The following is a 20,242-nucleotide window of genomic DNA, read 5'->3' on the forward strand; positions in this document are numbered from 1 at the left end:
CTCATGAACATTTGAACTCTTAACAATAAACATGAAACACACAACACTATCATACTTTTTATTTTTTAACACACATACTTATTACATTTCAAATTTGCTCCTAACATACCTGTACATATTATTTTGCATATTGTGCATTTTGTATATTTGTACATTATTTTTTATTATCTGTGTCCTGTCCAGTCGCTGTCATTCTGTGGCACTGTGGAGCGACTGTCACTAAAACAAATTCCTCGTGTGTGCAAACATACCTGGCAATAAAGCTAATTCTGATTATTGGTAGCAGAAAGCATAATAAAATTCTAAAATATTAAAATAAATGGATAAACAACCGACGTATAGAACTTTAATGAAAGGTAATTCTGCTTGAGTGCTGCTGATTCTGTGGGGGCCTGTTAATATAATTACAAGGCTATTTCCATGTAATTTTTAAATGAAGTGACTTTTGACTTGGTTTACAAAAAGCAACATTAAAACACAGTAAAATCTCAAAAGCTTTTATTGCATAAAACTTTTTCCACCTGCAGCTCGGTTGTCCGTATTTTGATTTGATTTACAGAAAACACCATTAACAAAGATGAGCTTAGCTAGTTGGAAGCTGCAGGTGGAAACAGTTTCAACAAATATAAGCTTTTTCCCCCAGATGCTGTGCGCTTCTGCCTAACCTGTCACAGCAGGAAACGGAGCTGAGTTTAAGAAGATAAAAGTGCAGCGCTCTGCCACTGCATACACTGATAACATGAAATCTGGCAGCAGGTCGTGTTATCTGTGCTGAAAACAGTCATAGGTCGCTTTACCATTGATACATCGGCATACGGTTTGAATGCTGTGCCGTTGCTAGTGTTGGCGTAGGGTTCATTAGGAGTCTGAATATCAAAATGCGCATGCCAAAAAGCCTCAAGGGGGTTACTGAGATACAAGCATATATATGTGTGTGTGTGTGTGTGTGAAACGGCAGATCTCGGCCAATCTCTGAGCAGCGTGAGGTTAAATGCAGTTAAATGCGACATTTAAATAAAACTGTTAAGGGAAAGATGGATTTCACAGTTGGCGGGCATGAACTGATCAAAGCCGTCTGATAAATTCACACTGGCAAACACAAACATGCATAAACATATGCGTGCAAACACAACAGAGTATGTGAGAGATGCGGAGAGGAGTTGCATGATTTTGCCTGGAGCGAGAAACGTTTTATTTTTTTTAAGGAGAGGGTCAGCGTGTTCTCGTGGAGATTGCTCCCACAGCACTCCATCAGAACCACAACACACTTTAAAAACTGCAACTGTTGTCAGCAATAATTCATACGCAATTTGAAATAAACTATTAACAGTGTAAATTTAATTAAAAAATTGGGAAATATTGTGTTTACTATAAATTGATGATGGATGAAAGAGCAACTTGAAATAATAATAATAATAATAATAATAATAATAAATTATTTGAATATTCTTAATTTGGGGTTCTTTAAAAAAACATGGATATATGCAAAATGCATGTAAAATTATTATTTGCACAAGCATATACATGCAACATTACTATAATTTTTCAGCTACTAATATTAAAATAATTTAATATAAGAAAATAAAATTATATTTAGAAAATATTTTTTAATGGAAAAAGTTTGGAAATATATTACTGGAAAATAAAATGTATAAATAAATGAGCAATTTAAAATAATAATAATAATGAATTTTGTTAATTTGGTGTTCTTAAAAAAAAAAAGAAAAAAAAAATATATATATACTCACACACACACATTTAGCACATAAATTATATATATATATATATTTGTTTATACATGTAATATTACAATTGTATATATCATTTCTGCTATTTATAATAAAATCATATATTACATTCATATTATATTGGTAAATATATGTTATTTCTAATAAAAGAGCAATAGAATTTTGGAAATATTACTAGAAATAAAATCATCAAATATATCAAATGTTAAGTGAAAATTAATGATTTGATGTTGATAATTTGATGTGAATGAATATGGTTGTGAATGGAATATAGTTACTATTGTTCATCTGCTATTTAATATTACATTCATATAATATTTTAAAATGATATTTATAAATGTGTGGAGTAGTAACTGGGAGGAAATTCTGCTATGGATCGAAATCGGAGTGAGATTTCTTCAAGCTGTGCTCTAGCTACAAATGGAAATCCTGGAGTGGATTCGGAGTGGAGCGATTACAGAACACTGAATAATTTAGGTGAGCGCAATCTGCTCACATACTCTGATACGCACACAAACACAACATGGATAGTACAGATCTCTCTCTCACCCTCCTCTTCCCAGGGACTCTTCCGTAGGGAATCACAGTCAGACCGGCACGGCGAAACGGACGGCAAATTCGGTGCCACGCTGCACACGACCACGCCCCTCCGGTTGGTCCCGCCCAGAATCCGCGGCGACTCCGACGGATGGAACGTGCTCATTTCCGTCAGCTCCAGGCCTCGGCCGTCCCCATGCAGTTTCTCCAGGGTTCCCCGAGCGTCTCCGGGAAAACACGGCGTGTACGCCATCGGCCGGACGGGAACCTGAGGTGGACCGGACAGACTTCCTTCCATGTACAAGCTGATTGGCTCTCCGATGGCGCAGCGTAGTGGTGGATAGTGCCCACCGTTGGCTTTGTGCAGCAGGGCAGCCGTAGCCGGATCCTGAACCAAGGAAAGGTTATTCCGGGAATAGCTCTTCTGGAAGACCTTCTTCCGAAAGGCGATGAATAGGAGGATCAGGATGAGGATGAGGAAGAGCACGACGGCGATTCCAATAAGCTCCTCCTTCCCGACATAGGCGTGGCCAGCCTGCATATCCGGAACTAGCACGGGACGAACAGAGCAAGCGCTGCCCACGAAACCTGGCGTGCAGTTGCAGTAGAACGAGCCAAAAGTGTTGACGCACACGCCACCGTTCTCGCACAGCTCGCGTTCACACTCGTTCACGTCCTCTTCACAACTGTAGAGGAGAAATAAACACTCACTGGTTACTGTGGCCCACTGGGATTTTACTGCATCACTTTAGTGTCCTTGGCCTGCTGTAAAATTTATTGTGACTCGGCAGAAATGCATCACTCTATAAAAAAAAAAAAAAAAACTGACATTGTGTCTGAGAGCGGGAATGATGGGATACGTTTACAGCCTAAAGTACCGTTAATCCATCTGTCTACAGTGAAAGTGAAAATGCTGGGAGACACCACACAATAACAGCCAATCAGAATATTTTTTATGAGAAATTTAGAGCTGGGTTTTGGAGCTGAGAGATTTCATGGAAAGCAAGCAAACTGTCACAGCTGGTTAGGGGCAAGAAAAAATAAATAAATAAAAAACTTTTGTTTTCAGCCATTTCTGGGAGCTAATCACCATGTTTCAAAGAGCCATTAAAGACAATGTGAAATCGAATGTGACCTTGTTTACTTCCGTAATAAATATTCCTGGGCTTTTTCATAAAATTTTAATCAAAATGCAACTTTCACTGCTTTATAAACAAGTGTAGAGGCAACCAAGGCCACACAGATGAGAAAAAAATAAAATATTAATACAAAAGTAGTAAAATAATTGTGTACGATTTAAAAAATATATATAATTAAATTATATATTAAATTGTGAAAGTGAAAGTGACATGTGGCCAAGTATGGTAACCATACTCAGAATTCGTGCTCTGCATTTAACCCATCCACACACAGCAGTGAACACACACGCCGTGAACACACACACACACACACAAACACACGTGAACACACAGCCATTTATGCTGCAGCGCCCGGGGAGCAGTTGGGGGTTTGGTGCCTTGCTCAAGGGCACCTCAGTCGTGGTATTGAGGGTGGAGAGAGCGCTGGACATTCACTCCCCCCACCTACAATTCCTGCCGGCCCGAGACTCGAACCCGCAACCTTTGGATTACGACTCCGACTCTCTAACCATTAGGCCACGACTGCCTAATGGATTTAATACAAAAGTAGTAAAAAAATTGTGTACAATTTAAAAAATATATATAAATAAATTATATATTAAATTGTGTGTGTTAATAGTTTATAGCATATTTTATTCTTACATTTTCTGTTTTAACTGTTTAAAAAATTTTTTTTTTTCATATATATTTATATATGATATATACATCATACATATATATATACTTACATTTCACTGCTGGTTATACTCTGTATAATTGTGTATGTGACGAATAAAAAAAATCTTGAATAGAGAGAGAGAGAGAGAGAGAATTATGATAACACGATTATATTAATACATTAAATACATTATACTAATATTCCCTATAATGCCCCACAAATATTCATTGTCTTCAAGGTACCCATATACTCTCTATGAAGTGTGTGTGTGTGTGTGTGTGTGTGTCTCCCAGGTGTGACTAAAGACACGCTGCAGGTGCATGAAAGGCCGTGTTTAAATTGTTCTGATGTCTGTGTAGTTGCCTCAATAGTGCTAAACGACCAAATAAAAGTGTCTGTGGTCTGTAATGAACTACATTAGCATAAGCCAAGAGAGACTGCAGCAGTATAATCTCTTCTATGCAGAGAGAGGCTTGAATGATCTTTAAAAAAGACGAATGCTGCTCTAATGCGGACAGATTGATGCCACCATCTCGTGGCCACAGATAGCGTTACAGTTCCCTTCAGTGAAGACAACTGAGAAATGCATTACACCGACTGCATAAAAATGTACACGGTGGACATGTAAGTATGAATATGCAAACATGGCATGTAAGTCAGTGCTAAGCCTGTGTCAGTTTTTCACGGTGGGCTGCCAACACAAACAGACTCGTGTACATGTTTTAGAAAAGAACAGAGGCTGGTTATTAAATTCTGTTGGCAGCTCTTAACTTTGGAAAGTTAAAGTTCATCTATCCAATTGACTTTTGTACATCAAACACACACAGCGTCATCGTTTACAACTACACAAACACGGATTTGGATGCTTGATGATTAACATACATGTATACAATAAATAAATAAATACATACACATATATATATATATATATATATATATATATATATATATATATATATATATATATATATATATATATATATATATGTATGTATATGTGTGTGTGTGTGTGTGTGTGTGTGTGTGTGTTTGTGGAGAGAGAGAGACTATTGACCTGTTATGAAATATTAAAATAATACAAATATATAAAATATACATATAATTATTATTCCATAATAATATATAACATAATTATTTTTATGGTTATTTAGTTTAAATCCAATTATTTTAAACGTATATATGCTAAAAAATGTAATATGATAATAAATTTAAATATACATGTGTTTTGCTAATAATATAAAAATTTTACAATAAAATAATATATTAAAATGTTAAATATCACACATCTATTTATAGAGAGAAAGAATATAGACTTGTTAATATATTAAATATACTAATAATAATCAATGATAAGCCCAAACTGAATAATTTTAATTTACATATGCTAAAATTATTCACATTATCATACATTTAAATATAACTATACATATACCTCTAATATCATTATTTTGCTAATAATGTTACAATAAATTATATTTAAAAATGTTAAATATTACATATCTATCTATCCGTCCGTCCGTCCGTGTGTTTTAAAATAAATTTATGTGTATTTATAATTTAACTTTATGTAAAACTATTCAAATTAATTAAATTTGAATATACAATTACATCTGCTACCATTATTTGGCTAATATTACAGTTTTATAATGAATTTCTATTTACTTAAATATTGTATATTAAAAATATATTTATAAATATAAGTGTATATTCTCTATATATAAATATTTTAGATGAATAGAATTCAAATATATTTTATATTTATTCATAAATATATTTTCAAATGTATAGCCTAATTGTATGTAATATTATTAATATTTTTTTAAACAAATCATTAAATCAGAAAACCTTTTTCCCCATTTAGTATATAATTAAATACATTCTTTAAAACATCACGAGGGATCAAAAACTGAACAACTAAAACCAAAGTAGCTGAAAGGTTGGTGAACTGACGTCACGCTGGTGTATCCTCTCTTGCAGCTGCAGATGAAGGCGCTCCCGATGGGTTTACACACGCCGCCGTTCTGACACGGGTTTGGCACACAGATGCTGATCTCGGTCTCACAGCGTCCTCCGGTGTACAGAGCGCTGCAACTGCAGGAAAAACCTGAGACAGACGCAGGAGAGAGACTGACTGTTTGTTCATTAATTGCAAAAGAATCGCACAGACGCACGCTCACCCGCCGGTGGGAAATTGCATGGAAAATGTCAGTGAGTCAACAGTGCGCTGGTTTTATCAGGTCTCCCCACAAAAACAAACAAACAGACACGCGCACACACGTCTGCCAGGCACTCCTGCACAAACAACCTTTACAAAGAGGATGAGTACGGCAACACCGCAACTCCATTCATCAGAGAGAGAGACGACTACAGTCAGACAGAAGGGAAACAAGACTAGATTAGATCAAAATAGATGAAGAATGGAGAAAACAGAAAAGAGGTCAAGAAGAGAAGAAACCAGGCAAAACAAGAAAAAGACAAGATGTTGATAACAGACAAGAGGCAAAGAAAACATGAGATGAGAGGGCTAAAGGAGAAAGAGATGAGAAGAGATCATTGAGATAACTGAGAAGAGACAAGAGGAGAGAGCAATAGACAAGATAATACAAACAGACTGAAAGAGAACCGAGAAAGGAATAAAAAGAGATAAGAAGAGAATTTATAAGAAACAATGAGAAGAGATGAGAAAGACAGACACAAGATGAGATGAGATAAGAAAAGAGACTAGAGGAGAAAATAAACAATGAGAAGAGAAAGATACGAGAAAAGAAAACGCAAAAGGAGAACAGAACAGAGGGAAAAAAGTCAAAATTAGAATAGATGAGAAGGGAGGAAAAGAAAAAAGAAAAGACGACATGAGATGAGAATTGATTAGATGAAATGAGACATTAATAGATGAGAAGAGACCAGAAGGGAAACAAGACAGAATAGATGAGAAAAGAGTAGAGAGAGTAATAGACGAGAAGAGAGATGAGAAGAGACTTGAATAATAGACAAGAAAAGAGTAAAAAGATGAGAGGACATGAGACGAGATGTGAAAACAATAAAAGAGGAAAGACAAGATCAGGAGAAAGGAGGTGAGACGAGAAGAGACAAAGACAAGAGAAGAGAGGACATGAGATGGGAAGAGCCAGTATGATGTGAAAATAAAGAAGAGAACATGAGACAAGAAAAGATGAAGAGAAAACGAGAGAAGAGAAAGACAAGATGAGACCAGATGTGATTTTGAATAGACAAGAGATGAGACAAAAAGAGACTAAAAAGGACATGAGACGAGACTTGAGGAGAAAGTAATTGACGAGAAGAGACTAGATGAAAACATGGCATGAGAAGACACAGTAGGATGTGAAGAAAAGAGAAGGGGAACGATGGAAAGAGATGACACAAGATGAGAAGAAAACACAAGGAGAGAACAGAAGATGAGATGAGATGTACTAGAGAGCATGTGGAAAGCAGGCGCAGATTTCATCATCATAATTGGTCATTTGGTCTCCAGCAGACTCAGTAGATGTGAATTAGAGCTTCACTCGGCAGACAGAAGCGGAGCTGATTTGACTTAAGCCAAAACTGAGCAAAGCTTATTAACCAGAGTAATTACATCAGAGAAGCAGATTAACTGGAGAGTAATGAAGCAACCAGGAGGATTAATTATAACATTAAGATGAATCATGGCACAATCCTAAAAACAGACATTTGTGGCGAGTTAAGCAGGGTTTGGACACACACACACTCCCTCACCTCCAGACGGCAGGCTGATGCAGGTAGCACCGTTGAGGCAGGGCTTAGCAGCACACGCGTCCGGATAGAGAACGCATCCCAGCTTGAGATCGGTCAGTCCCACCACCTCCGCGTACGGGCTGCGTTTGTTCTGCAGCGGGAGCTCATTGTCGTTCAGAACCACCGAGTCTAAACAGCCCTGAAAGCCGTTGGTGACCCGCGGACCCTTTCTTTCCGTCAAGCTACGGGCATCTGGAGGAGACACCTGCGCTCCGAAATAAATGGACAAATCTGCTCCCAGAGGTCGGTATTTGGTCGTGGCCAGTCGCCGCTCCACGTACATGTCGTCCAGCGAGAGGCTGCTGTAGTTTCCTCGCAGCTCCAGGACCACGTGATGCCAGTTCCCGTCGTTGACCGGACGGCCGGAGATCCCGATGCTCCTGGGACTGTTGCTGCAATCCAACTGGAACCACAGCTTTCCCTCTTCGATCTGTCAATCAAATGCAGATACAGTCTACATTGAATGTGATGCATTAAAAGATAAGAAATGATGGCATGCAAAGCAAACATACAGCAATTCCCTAATCCAGAGTTTCTTACACCTTTGTGTCATTCATACTAATTTGTATTAACATACAACATTTGGTACCCCCTGAGATTTTAAGATAACATTTATTTAATTGAACAGATTTGCATGTTAATGGTACATTGATTGTACTTATTTTAAAATGATGAATTACAGTTTTTCATTTTTATGATTTAATTAATTATTAGCTTTTCATCAACACACAACCCCAGCATTTCCTTCACATACCTCAGTTTGGGAAACTCTGCCCTAATTGAATTACTCTTATGAGTCAGTTCTTTTAATGAACAGTTCAAAGACTTATTTGGATCAGTCTAAAAAACTATTCTGTATAATTTAAAGCATTAGCAGAGAGTTTAAATGTAAAAATATGTAAGCAAATTGAAATGCATGAATATGTAAGCAAAACATGATAGCTAAAATATACCAAAATGAATCAGAATAGAATCAAATGAAATCAAACTGAGACTTTGTGCATCAGAATAGAATCGAATCAGGAAAATTGTATCAATAACTTAACTTCAACATTGTTTTTTTTTACACAAACGCTCCAAAAACAATTAAAGGATCCAACACTTTCTGCTAAATAGTCAAAACAATATATATTAATATAATTGTCATCATCTCATCAATAATGCAAAACAAATACTGCAATACTATACACTACTTCTCATAAGTTTGTGGTAAATAATAATAATATACATATATATATATCTATATATCTATATATCTCTATATATATATATATATATCTCTATATATATATATATATATATATCTCTATATATATATATATATATATATCTCTATATATATATATATATATATATATATATATATATATATATATATATATATATATATATATATATATATATATATATATATATACACACATACATACATATTTATGCATTTTAGAAATTATTACTATTATTCAGTAAGGATGCATTAAATTTATCAAGAAGTGACAGTAAAGACAATAAAACTTATTTTATTTCAAATAAATGCTGTTCTTTTAAATTTCTATCCAAATAATCCTGAATAAAATGTATCATGGTTTCCACAAAAATATTAAATCAACAACTTTTTTCAACATTGATAATAATAATAATAACAATAATTGTTTCTTGAGCATCAAATCATCATATTAGAATGATTTCTGAAGGATCATGTGACACTGAAGACTGGAGTGATGATGCTGAAAATTCAGCTTTGATCACAGCAATAAATTACATTTTAAAATATATACAAACAAACAATCATAAATTATAATAATGTTTCATATTATTGCTGTCTTACTGTATTTTAGATCAAGTAAATGCAGCCTTGATGAGCAGGAAAGACTTCTTTTAAAAACACTTTATAAAATCTTAAAACCTTTGAGTGGTAGTGTTCACGCCTATCCTCTCAATGTTTTTTAAGATTTCATAACGTCTTTTTACTTCCTTTCCATGTTAAAAAGTCATTAGAACAAAGTACAGGTCCTTCTCAAAAAATTAGCATATTGTGATAAAGTTCATTATTTTCTGTAATGTACTGATAAACATTAGACTTTCATATATTTTAGATTCATTACAACACAACTGAAGTAGTTCAAGCCTTTTATTGTTTTAATATTGATGATTTTGGCATACAGCTCATTAAAACCCAAAATTCCTATCTCAAAAAATTAGCATATCATGAAAAGGTTCTCTAAACGAGCTATTAACCTAATCATCTGAATCAACTAATTAACTCTAAACACCTGCAAAAGATTCCTGAGGCTTTTAAAAACTCCCAGCCTGGTTCATTACTCAAAACCGCAATCATGGGTAAGACTGCCGACCTGACTGCTGTCCAGAAGGCCATCATTGACACCCTCAAGCAAGAGGGTAAGAATAGGCTGAACGAATAGGCTGTTCCCAGAGTGCTGTATCAAGGCACCTCAGTGGGAAGTCTGTGGGAAGGAAAAAGTGTGGCAGAAAACGCAGCACAACGAGAAGAGGTGACCGGACCCTGAGGAAGATTGTGGAGAAGGACCGATTCCAGACCTTGGGGGACCTGCGGAAGCAGTGGACTGAGTCTGGAGTAGAAACATCCAGAGCCACCGTGTACAGGCGTGTGCAGGAAATGGGCTACAGGTGCCGCATTCCCCAGGTCAAGCCACTTTTGAACCAGAAACAGCGGCAGAAGGGCCTGACCTGGGCTACAGAGAAGCAGCAGTGGACTGTTGCTCAGTGGTCCAAAGTACTTTTTTCGGATGAAAGCAAATTTTGCATGTCATTCGGTGCCAGAGTCTGGAGGAAGACTGGGGAGAGGGAAATGCCAAAATGCCTGAAGTCCTGTGTCAAGTACCCACAGTCAGTGATGGTCTGGGGTGCCATGTCAGCTGCTGGTGTTGGTCCACTGTGTTTTATCAAGGGCAGGGTCAATGCAGCTAGCTATCAGGAGATTTTGGAGCACTTCATACTTCCATCTGCTGAAAAGCTTTATGGAGATGATGATTTCATTTTTCAGCACGACCTGGCACCTGCTCACAGTGCCAAAACCACTGGTAAATGGTTTACTGACCATGGTATTACTGTGCTCAATTGGCCTGCCAACTCTCCTGACCTGAACCCCATAGAGAATCTGTGGGATATTGTGAAGAGAAAGTTGAGAGACGCAAGACCCAACACTCTGGATGAGCTTAAGGCCGCTATCGAAGCATCCTGGGCCTCCATAACACCTCAGCAGTGCCACAGGCTGATTGCCTCCATGCCACGCCGCATTGAAGCAGTCATTTCTGCAAAAGGATTCCCGACCAAGTATTGAGTGCATAACTGAACATAATTATTTGAAGGTTGACTTTTTTTGTATTAAAAACACTTTTCTTTTATTGGTCGGATGAAATGTGCTAATTTTTTGAGATAGGAATTTTGGGTTTTCATGAGCTGTATGCCAAAATCATCAATATTAAAACAATAAAAGGCTTGAACTACTTCAGTTGTGTTGTAATGAATCTAAAATATATGAAAGTCTAATGTTTATCAGTACATTACAGAAAATAATGAACTTTATCACAATATGCTAATTTTTTGAGAAGGACCTGTATATGAATGCTGTAAGTGTGTGTTTTATGGTGTGTACCTTCAGCACGCTGCACGGATCTGTACGCGTGTACATAATGATCCCCTTGCTCTGCAGCGTTCTGATGCGGAGCACTAACTTCATCTCTCCGCTCCTCTCTCCATCCGTCACTCTGTACTTGATATAACTGTTACCAGAGAAGCTCAGAGAGGTGTGTCCTGAACAACACACACACACACACACACACACAAACCATCAGTCACTGGAAAGGAAAGGCTCATATTTTAAGAAGGTGCCACATTATATATCACACATAAAGAGCTTTCACACAGGGTTATATGTTACCTGCACACTCTCCCAGTTTGCCCGGCGGACACTGGCACGCGTACGGCCCCTTGCTGCTGTCCGTTCCCACACACTGCATGTCACCGGGACATCTCATATCCGCACACACCTCCGACGCAGCAGAACAACTCCCATCTGAGAGAAAGAGAGGGAGAAATTACTACTGCAAAACAAACAGGCTCTGGTTATAGTGGTGTACTGTTACCTTGAATTATATGTGATAACATTGACCACACATATTTCTCCTCATTTAAATGATGTGTTTCTGTTCCTGCTGGTTTTGAGTGCAAGGATGTGGCCCGTGTTCAAGAGTGTCATCTTGTAAGTGCATGTTTAATAGGTGGCTTATGTAAGGGCTTTTCACACTGCACTTAACCCTGGGTTAACCTCTTTTAAAGATGGGGTTTTAACCTTGTGTTCAGGGAGGTTTTACATGTGTCATTTTGATTAGGTTAGAACTGCTTTTGTATACAGTGAGAATCAACACAGTGCTAGAATGTCGTGGCGAGTTGTTTAGAAACTGCCTCACGATTCACTCATTAAATATTTATTCCAAAACATAGTTTTTAAAAATTTGTGATGGAAACGGTTTAATGGTTCACATAGTCAAACAGCACCATGTAATTGATGGAGAGACACATGGCAACATTTCCACACATTAACATAACAATAGTATTTGTCCAACCAACAGGCCTCGTTTACCTTTTTTTTTTTTTTGGCGCAAAACCTGTTTTTTTTATATGAAGAAATCATGATTCATTAAATTTCTAATTTAAAATTATACTAAATGTAGGATCATGCAACTAAAATTGCACATATGCAATAAATAAATAAATGGCCTTAGAATAATAAATTATGCCAAAATGTGTATTTCTATATATTCTTGCTAGAAACAAAATTACTAATGACAAAATGATTATTTTCAAGTAACAAAATTAAAAAGCTTGACTGGTTATATGGATAGGTTATGCATGACAATGCGTACAAAATGCACATTTATCAACAGTATAATAAAGGTAAAAACTTTTTCTAAACATGAATTTATGTTAATTTTATGTGTGTGTTTATTCACAACTTAAGCACAACTACTGAGTGAATAAGACTCAATATTATTAAACTCATAAATATGTAAACATGAATGTTCAGCAAAATTCCAAGAATGCCACAGGATAACTTAAAAGTATTTAAATAAATCAATTATTATTAATATATTAAAATACTCTAACTCCAACTTCAATTAAAATTAAATAAACTGAAATATTCTGCCCCCCCCCCTCAATAACATACGTTGAAACTTCAAGAATTACAAATTGAATTGATTAATTAAATATCAGTAGTTTCTATTAAAATAAACAAATACATGCTATTAGTAAAATTATATGAATTAAATCTATAAATAAATTCTATTATTTAATGGTTTAATGGTTCACATAGTAAAACAGTACCATGCAATTGATGGAGAAACAACAATTCTATTCGAATTCTATTTTAAAATATATTAGTTACAGTAAATATATAAATAAATTCTATTTTATTTTTTATTTATTTTTGATCATAACTACAGCAGAAATACCATAATAGCCTATATGCACGGACATTATGTTCCTCTTTTGTAAGTCATTTTTGCTTTTGAATGAAAAATGTTGAGAACACCTGGTTTAAAATGATAATGGGTCAACAATGTTCAGACTCAGACACACTCACCGCTGCAAATGCATCGCGTGTTCCTGTGGAACTTTGGCGACACGAAGCTGGTTTTGGTGGAGCTGTATGTGAGCAGGCTGTGCGAGTCCAGCGTGATGGTTTGTTCACACTGGGCCTCCCTGCAGTCCAGACCCGAGCAGTTCTTATCCAGCACCGCTGAGACCCTCAGAACCTGGTCCAGCTGGCGGCGCGCTGAGCTCAGCTTCTGCGTCACCAGAGCCGCCTTGTAGAACCCGCCGCCTTCCGCCGTCTCCACCGCAACCAGCAGGTCCAGCTGCCCCGTGGATTCCACCGGCTGCACACTGAGCACGTGCAGAGCGTCGGACCGCGGCGTCGCCATCACGCTGGACAGGACGCGTCTGACCGAGGGCAGGTGACGGGACACGAAGTCGTGAGGGGAGACATGGTCAAACCGGATGGTCACGGCATCGTGGAGCATCTCGGCTGAGGCCTGCTCTACATGCACGCTCACGGGCACGTTCACAGCGAAGCGGCCGTCTGTTACTGTAGCGTTGAGGCTGTAGCGGCCCGCGTCCAACCCGCTCAGAGCAATGATGCGACCGTCTCGGGGACTCACCTGAGAGAGAAAAAGATGGAGACATCCAAAAACACACAATAAGACCTAAAATAAGATTTACAAAATTTTGATTCACCCTGTGAACTCAAAATTAAAGTTTTGTTGATTTTTGATCATGTCTGATAGAATAAAATTAATTAACTAAACAAAGTAAAATGCAATTTATTAAATATTTAAGTAAGAATTCACCAAAAATATATTTTTTTATTCAAGATGTATATATAAATAATAATAACAAGAATAAATAAATATGTATATATAAATTAGTAATTAATATTCATTGTAAAATTAAACTTCTAAAAATGCAAATTTATTAGAAATTTAAGTCCAAACTTTGGATGCATGCAAATAATTAATATTAATGAATAACAATTCATATTTCTCATTGTAAAAACATCATCAACAACAACAAAAACATCTAAATAGTATGTTGAAATGGTTGAAATTAGAGAAAATTGTGCATATGAATGAATTACGTTTAAAACTATGAAAAATGCATGAACTTCAAAGAAGCTAAAGTTCATGGTAGTTTTGATTTGAACGTATTTTTTGGTTTTGCATAATCCCCATAAATCCCATGGCTTCATTTTCATAGTTTTAATGACTTCACTATCATTCAAAAATGTAAAAAAACTAAAAAAGGTAAAAATAAAGAATGAGTAGTCAAGTTCAAAGTGTAATTAAAAATATAATTCTATTTAGACAAAAACAAGTTATTAGTGACATTTATTTAAATCTCAAACCGCCTCAAAGTCAATAATTGCATTATTATTTGAAAAATAAACGAACTAATTCATAATAATAACTGAATGGTAATTGTTGTAGGGGTTTAATGGACTTCAATTTGGACTCAATCTAAAACATGAGAATGAGGAAATATTAATGTGATGCATGCATAATCAATGGAACACACTCTCACATACCTTGAACAGGCTGCTCTGCTGGTGTGTGTGTCCGTAGGTGAGTATATCAAATGCATCTTGGTCTGTGGCGTGGATCTGACCGATTACACCTCCTGGAAACTCGTCCTCCATGGTTACGATGTGCACGTGTAAAGGTGAAGCCACTGGCTTGTGCACGCTCTCCTCTATCACACGCACCAACACGGTCGCCATCGACGACAGGGGCGGCCTGCCCGAATCACTGGCCTATGGGGTGAAACAGCGGACAGTGATTGGCTGAATCACGCGTCAATCAAACCAGAATAATTAGAGGATACAAAAAAAGTATCTACATTCTTGTGTGATTTGAATAAAATGTATCAGTTTCCCCAAAAACGTCTTGTCTTTTTTAATACCGATCATCAGAAACGTTTCTTGAGCAGCAAATCAGCATATCAGAATGATTTCTGAAGGATCATGTGACACTGAAGACTGGAGTAATTACACATTAAAATATATTCAAATAGAAAATAGTTATTTGAAATTCTAATTTCACAATATTACAGTTTTTTTCTGTATTTTTGATCAAAGAAATGCAGCCTTGGTGAGCAAAAGAGACTTTCAAATATATAAAAAAATCTTACTGACCCCAAACGTTTGATTTTTGGTAGTGTATAAACAAAATTGAATTGACTTTAACATTTTGGTCCAGAATACCTCTTTACCTGTATGTGAATGGCATACTCTGTGCCTTCCGACCTACGGAACACCTTAGTAGACGTCAACAGCCCCTCTCTATCCAGTTTAAACCACGCCCCCTCATTTCCTGATAGGATGTGGAAATGAAAAGGCGGGCCGTTGTGGCTGGCGTCCTTATCGATGACGGAGAGCTGTAGGACACTTGTTCCCAAAGGCTTGTTCTCCTGTTGAGTAAAGTTCACATTAAACTGCTGAAATGACTTGAACGTGATTGGTTGATTTAGCTGTCACTCATTATCGCACCTGTATGACTGCAGTGTGATTGGCTGGGGAGAAGGTGGGTGGGTTGTCGTTAACGTCGGAGATGTCGATGTTGACCTGAACGGTTGAGGACATCGCAGGCGTCCCGCTGTCAAGAGCTCTGACGGACAACGAGTAACCAGCCATCTACAGATACAGAGAGAGAGGTTTAAAACGTACAGAATAAGAGATGAAAAGAAAGTGCAAAGTAAAGAGATGAACACACATCTATATATTCTCTTTCACTCTGACTGTCATAAATATTTCATGACAAGCTGACAGATGATCTGAAGCTCCATACATACAGACACACTATGTTTGTAACTCCATGCTGTCAGTTTCTCTTCTTTTTGCTATTTTTCATCTGATTTTCTTCTCTGTTCACTGTTTTTTAGACATTTGTGGCATTTTATTTAAATTTTAAACTCCACTTATAATGTTAAGCACTATTCAGAAGGGATTAATTTTCTAAATGAATCATTATTTTCTCTTTTGTTGAAGCTTAGTTACAATGAATGGACTTTATAGAGGATTTACACTGAACGTTTAAAGAGTATGTCTACATCATTCATCAAAGTCTTATTTCAAAAGAGCCTGGAAATGATCTGACCCCTTTTAACCATCTATAATTGAACAGACTCAGTAAGCTGAAGACAGCAATGACTTCATTAAGGTAATTGTCTTGGGAGTGAAAAGGAGAGTCTGCATGTAATCTAAAGAAACTTTAGCACCATCTAGTGGTTGCAGTTATATAACATCATGTACCACTAGCCAAACCAAGCCAGATGGGTTTTTTTTCCAGTATAAAATAAATAAAAGAGTATTTAAAAAAATACTACATTTGGTTTCAGTAATTTAGTTTTTAATAAAAAAATAAAAAAATAATGTAATTGATCAAAAGTGACACTAAAGTCATTTATAATGTTACAAAAATGTAAAATAAATGCTTTTATGTTCGTATTCATAAAAAAACAAAAACATTAGGAACAAACTAAATAATGGGGAAAAAATTGATCAAATAAGAAATAAAGACTGAAATAAGACTTCAGAGAATTAAATGAAAATTAATAAAATATATTAAAATACAAAAGTGTTATTTTAAGTTGTAATAATATTTCACTAGGGCCGGGACTCGATTAAAAAAATTAATCTAATTAATTAGAGGCTTTGTAATTAATTAATCGAAATTAATCGCATTTTAATCGCATATAAATATTTGACCTGAGAACAGTGAGAAGTAAGTTTTTTTTATATGGATTTTTAAATTTCCCATCCACAGGGCCAACCAAAGCGGTCTCATCAGCTTCTTTGTCCATGTTCACTGTGGTTTGTTTTTGGCTGTTTCTCAATATGCGTTCTTCAGCGATATTGCGTCCTTGTGTTCTCGTTCTACGTCATCATTAACCGTCGAAGTTCAGTTCCAATTCTCAAGAACGCAAGTATAGAGGATGCATGAAAGTGCCCGGATATGTTCTTGAAACTGAGGATGCATCGAGTGCAGACTTGAGAGAATCGAGCCGTTAGAAATCCCAGAAAACGCTGTGGGTGGCGGTGTACGGAAGCCTGTAAGCTTTAAAGTCGCTCTCACAAATACTTAACGGCTCTTCAAGTTGAAAGTAAACATTTATCGTTTTGTTTTGGTTTTTATTTTAATAAAGTTATAAAACCCGGAGAAAGTCTGCATTTTTATTGGCATATTAAAATGAATCTTAACAGTAAAACATATAACGCTGTAAAATAAAACAATACAATTATATGAAAGTAATATCTATAATAGTATGAAATGTTTTAATAAGTTATGACATTTTGTAATATTTATTGTTCATTGGTCGCTGTTTATGTTGAGACTATGCTGTCAGTTAAGCAAGAACGCAGTACATCTCAGTTCTCATAAGTGTGCGTTCTGTGTTCTCGCGTCCTTCCGAGTAGAGGGCTGCATTGGGATTGGGACCCACGGGACCCAACGCAAATCTCGCGGGAGCGGGCGGTTTGAATTTTGGTGCGGGCGGGAACGGGCGGCTAAAAAAAAAAACACTGCGGGATCGGGAGGTAGCCTAGCGACATGATGTCATTGTCAACAAAATCAAAGTACTTGAAGTCTAAAGAAACGCGCGGTAGCCTAAGCGTTTTAGATGTCCCCGATAGCCCAGGCTATATTCATCTTCCCTACCAGTGCGTCAGAATACATGCAGGTCAGGGAAAGGAACAAACATGAATCTATTTAATAATAGCAATACAATACGTTTTTTTTTTCCTGCGGGCCGGGAGAAGACACAAAATCAATGCATCTCTATTATCGTGCGGGAATAAATTCTCAGAGTTTTGCGGGTGCGGGCGGGAGTGTACATACATATTGCGGGAGCGGGTGGGAGTGTAACACACACGTTGCGGAAACGGGCGGTAATGGTCAGAAATTCGGCGGGCGCGGGCGGTAGCGGGATGAAGAAAACAGTCCCGCGCAGGTCTCTACTTCCGAGTTCGTTCTTCCAAGGAAGCTTGGCAAGACCGGTCTCCACGAGAACGCAAGTCCGTTCTTTGCGTTCTTGGAATTGAGAACGCTAGTTGGTGCTACAGTATAATCGGTCCGCCGAAAGTGAGAAACGTTCCGCGGTGCAAAAATAAGTGCGATTAAAATGCGTTAAAAAAATTTAACGCGTTATTTTTGTGTAATTAATTAATCTAAATTAACGCGTTAAAGTCCCGGCCCTATATTTCACTAATGTTTACTGTATTTTTTTTCTTAAAAATGCTCAAGGACTTGATTCTTATAAAGGACTTGAATCTGATACATTTGAAACTTTTGAATGAACACATTATACATTATAATTTTTTATATTCATATTACCATTTTTTTTATATATATAAAAAAAAACTAACTCACTTAATCAGTGACCAAACCTTATGCTTTACTAGCGCAAACTCCAAAATCATAAGTTTTTCTTTTTAATCTATTATGTGATGGTTTCATAGGTGCAATGCTATTATTTTAATCTCATACACATGGAGAATCTTTCATATTAAATGAAACACTATGACACTGTGTCAGTTATTAAAGGCTTTCCTGCGTGGATGTTTGCCGTGAAGGATTTGATTTCTTCTCCTCTTCGTCTGTTCCCTGATCGGTGTAATTTAAAATAAAGCCTTAGTGGGGATTTTGTCCTATTTAATGCCTTTATTTCTCTGTCACTCGGTTGTCATGGTAACGGTCGCCGTGGCAACCTCCCACTCCTCACCGTTTCCCGATCCAGCTGCTTGTTGACTTTGATCTGGCCCGTGATTGGCTCGATGAAGAACTGGTTCTCTCGGTCGCCGCTGACGATGGAATACAGGATGTCACCGTTCGCTTGGCTGTCAACGTCTTCCGCGGTCACCTAGGCAACCACGACAAATGACCAAATTATAACGTGGATCTCAAAGACAAAAAATAGGACTGATGTGAATTTCATGAGTGGTTACCTTGACCACGGTGTCTCCTATGTTGGCGTCCTCGCTGATGGACACGCTGTAGGCGTCGCGGCTGAACATGGGGGCGTTGTCATTGACGTCTGTCAGGTTGATGTTCACCATGGTAACAGCACTAAGGGGCGGAGTCCCGCCATCAGTTGCTTCCACTGTAAGGAAATAATCCTTGCAGGACTCAAAGTCCAGCGGTCGAGATACAGAGATAGCACCTGTACGTGGTATAAGTATTATACTTTAATATAAACATAACATAAATATATAAAGTAAAATAAAAATAACTCTATAACAATATTTTTTATACTTTACACTAATATTTGGCCATCTTAGGTGCATTCAAATATGTTTGGCCATTACAGGCACCAGTGTTGGGGGTAAAGCATTACAAGGAACACGAGTTATGTAACACATTACTTTTACAATTAATTATCTGAATTACTTTTTCAAATAAGTAATGCAAGTTGCATTGTTTTGCCATTTATTCACTGACAGCTCTCCTGTCCCTGTGTTGAGAGAAATCGGGAGTGAAATGCAGAAGTACTTTCTTCAGCCTGATTTCATTTTTAGTGTGAAAGGCCTTTACAGTTGGCAAAAATATAACTATTGGGCATTTTGTTATTAAAACAAATAAACAAACCAGCCTAGTGCAGGTGACAAAAAGTAACACAAAAGTGACATATTGTAACTAAAGTAACTAAATAACAAAATTAGTTACTTTTTATGGAGTAATGCAATATTGTAATGCATTACTTTTAAAAGTAACTTTCCCCAATACTAAAAGGCACATTCAAATGTTCAATCCAAACATTTTTTTGCCATTATTTGATATGTTTTGGCCATCATC

The 20,242-nt window shown here is 36.8% G+C and overlaps 1 protein-coding gene across 1 annotated transcript in view; it reads right to left on the reverse strand.

The window, feature by feature from the left end:
- LOC306854200 (protocadherin Fat 3-like) overlaps window positions 1-20,242 on the reverse strand; it is a gene marked incomplete at its 5' end in the record, with an annotated part of 90,891 nt that overhangs the window by 15,114 nt on the left and 55,535 nt on the right. The window contains 11 exons of the mRNA XM_079392025.1: window positions 2,298-2,971; window positions 6,033-6,186; window positions 7,818-8,286; window positions 11,494-11,651; window positions 11,779-11,913; window positions 13,483-14,059; window positions 14,983-15,207; window positions 15,666-15,863; window positions 15,943-16,086; window positions 19,173-19,310; window positions 19,396-19,610. Of these exons, the coding sequence (XP_079248151.1) occupies window positions 2,298-2,971; window positions 6,033-6,186; window positions 7,818-8,286; window positions 11,494-11,651; window positions 11,779-11,913; window positions 13,483-14,059; window positions 14,983-15,207; window positions 15,666-15,863; window positions 15,943-16,086; window positions 19,173-19,310; window positions 19,396-19,610 (3,087 nt within the window). The remainder of the gene's footprint in view (window positions 1-2,297; window positions 2,972-6,032; window positions 6,187-7,817; window positions 8,287-11,493; window positions 11,652-11,778; window positions 11,914-13,482; window positions 14,060-14,982; window positions 15,208-15,665; window positions 15,864-15,942; window positions 16,087-19,172; window positions 19,311-19,395; window positions 19,611-20,242) is intronic.

Source organism: Barbus barbus (assembly GCF_936440315.1).
Source record: "Barbus barbus genome assembly, chromosome: 34".
NCBI classification, from domain to species: Eukaryota; Metazoa; Chordata; class Actinopteri; order Cypriniformes; family Cyprinidae; genus Barbus; species Barbus barbus.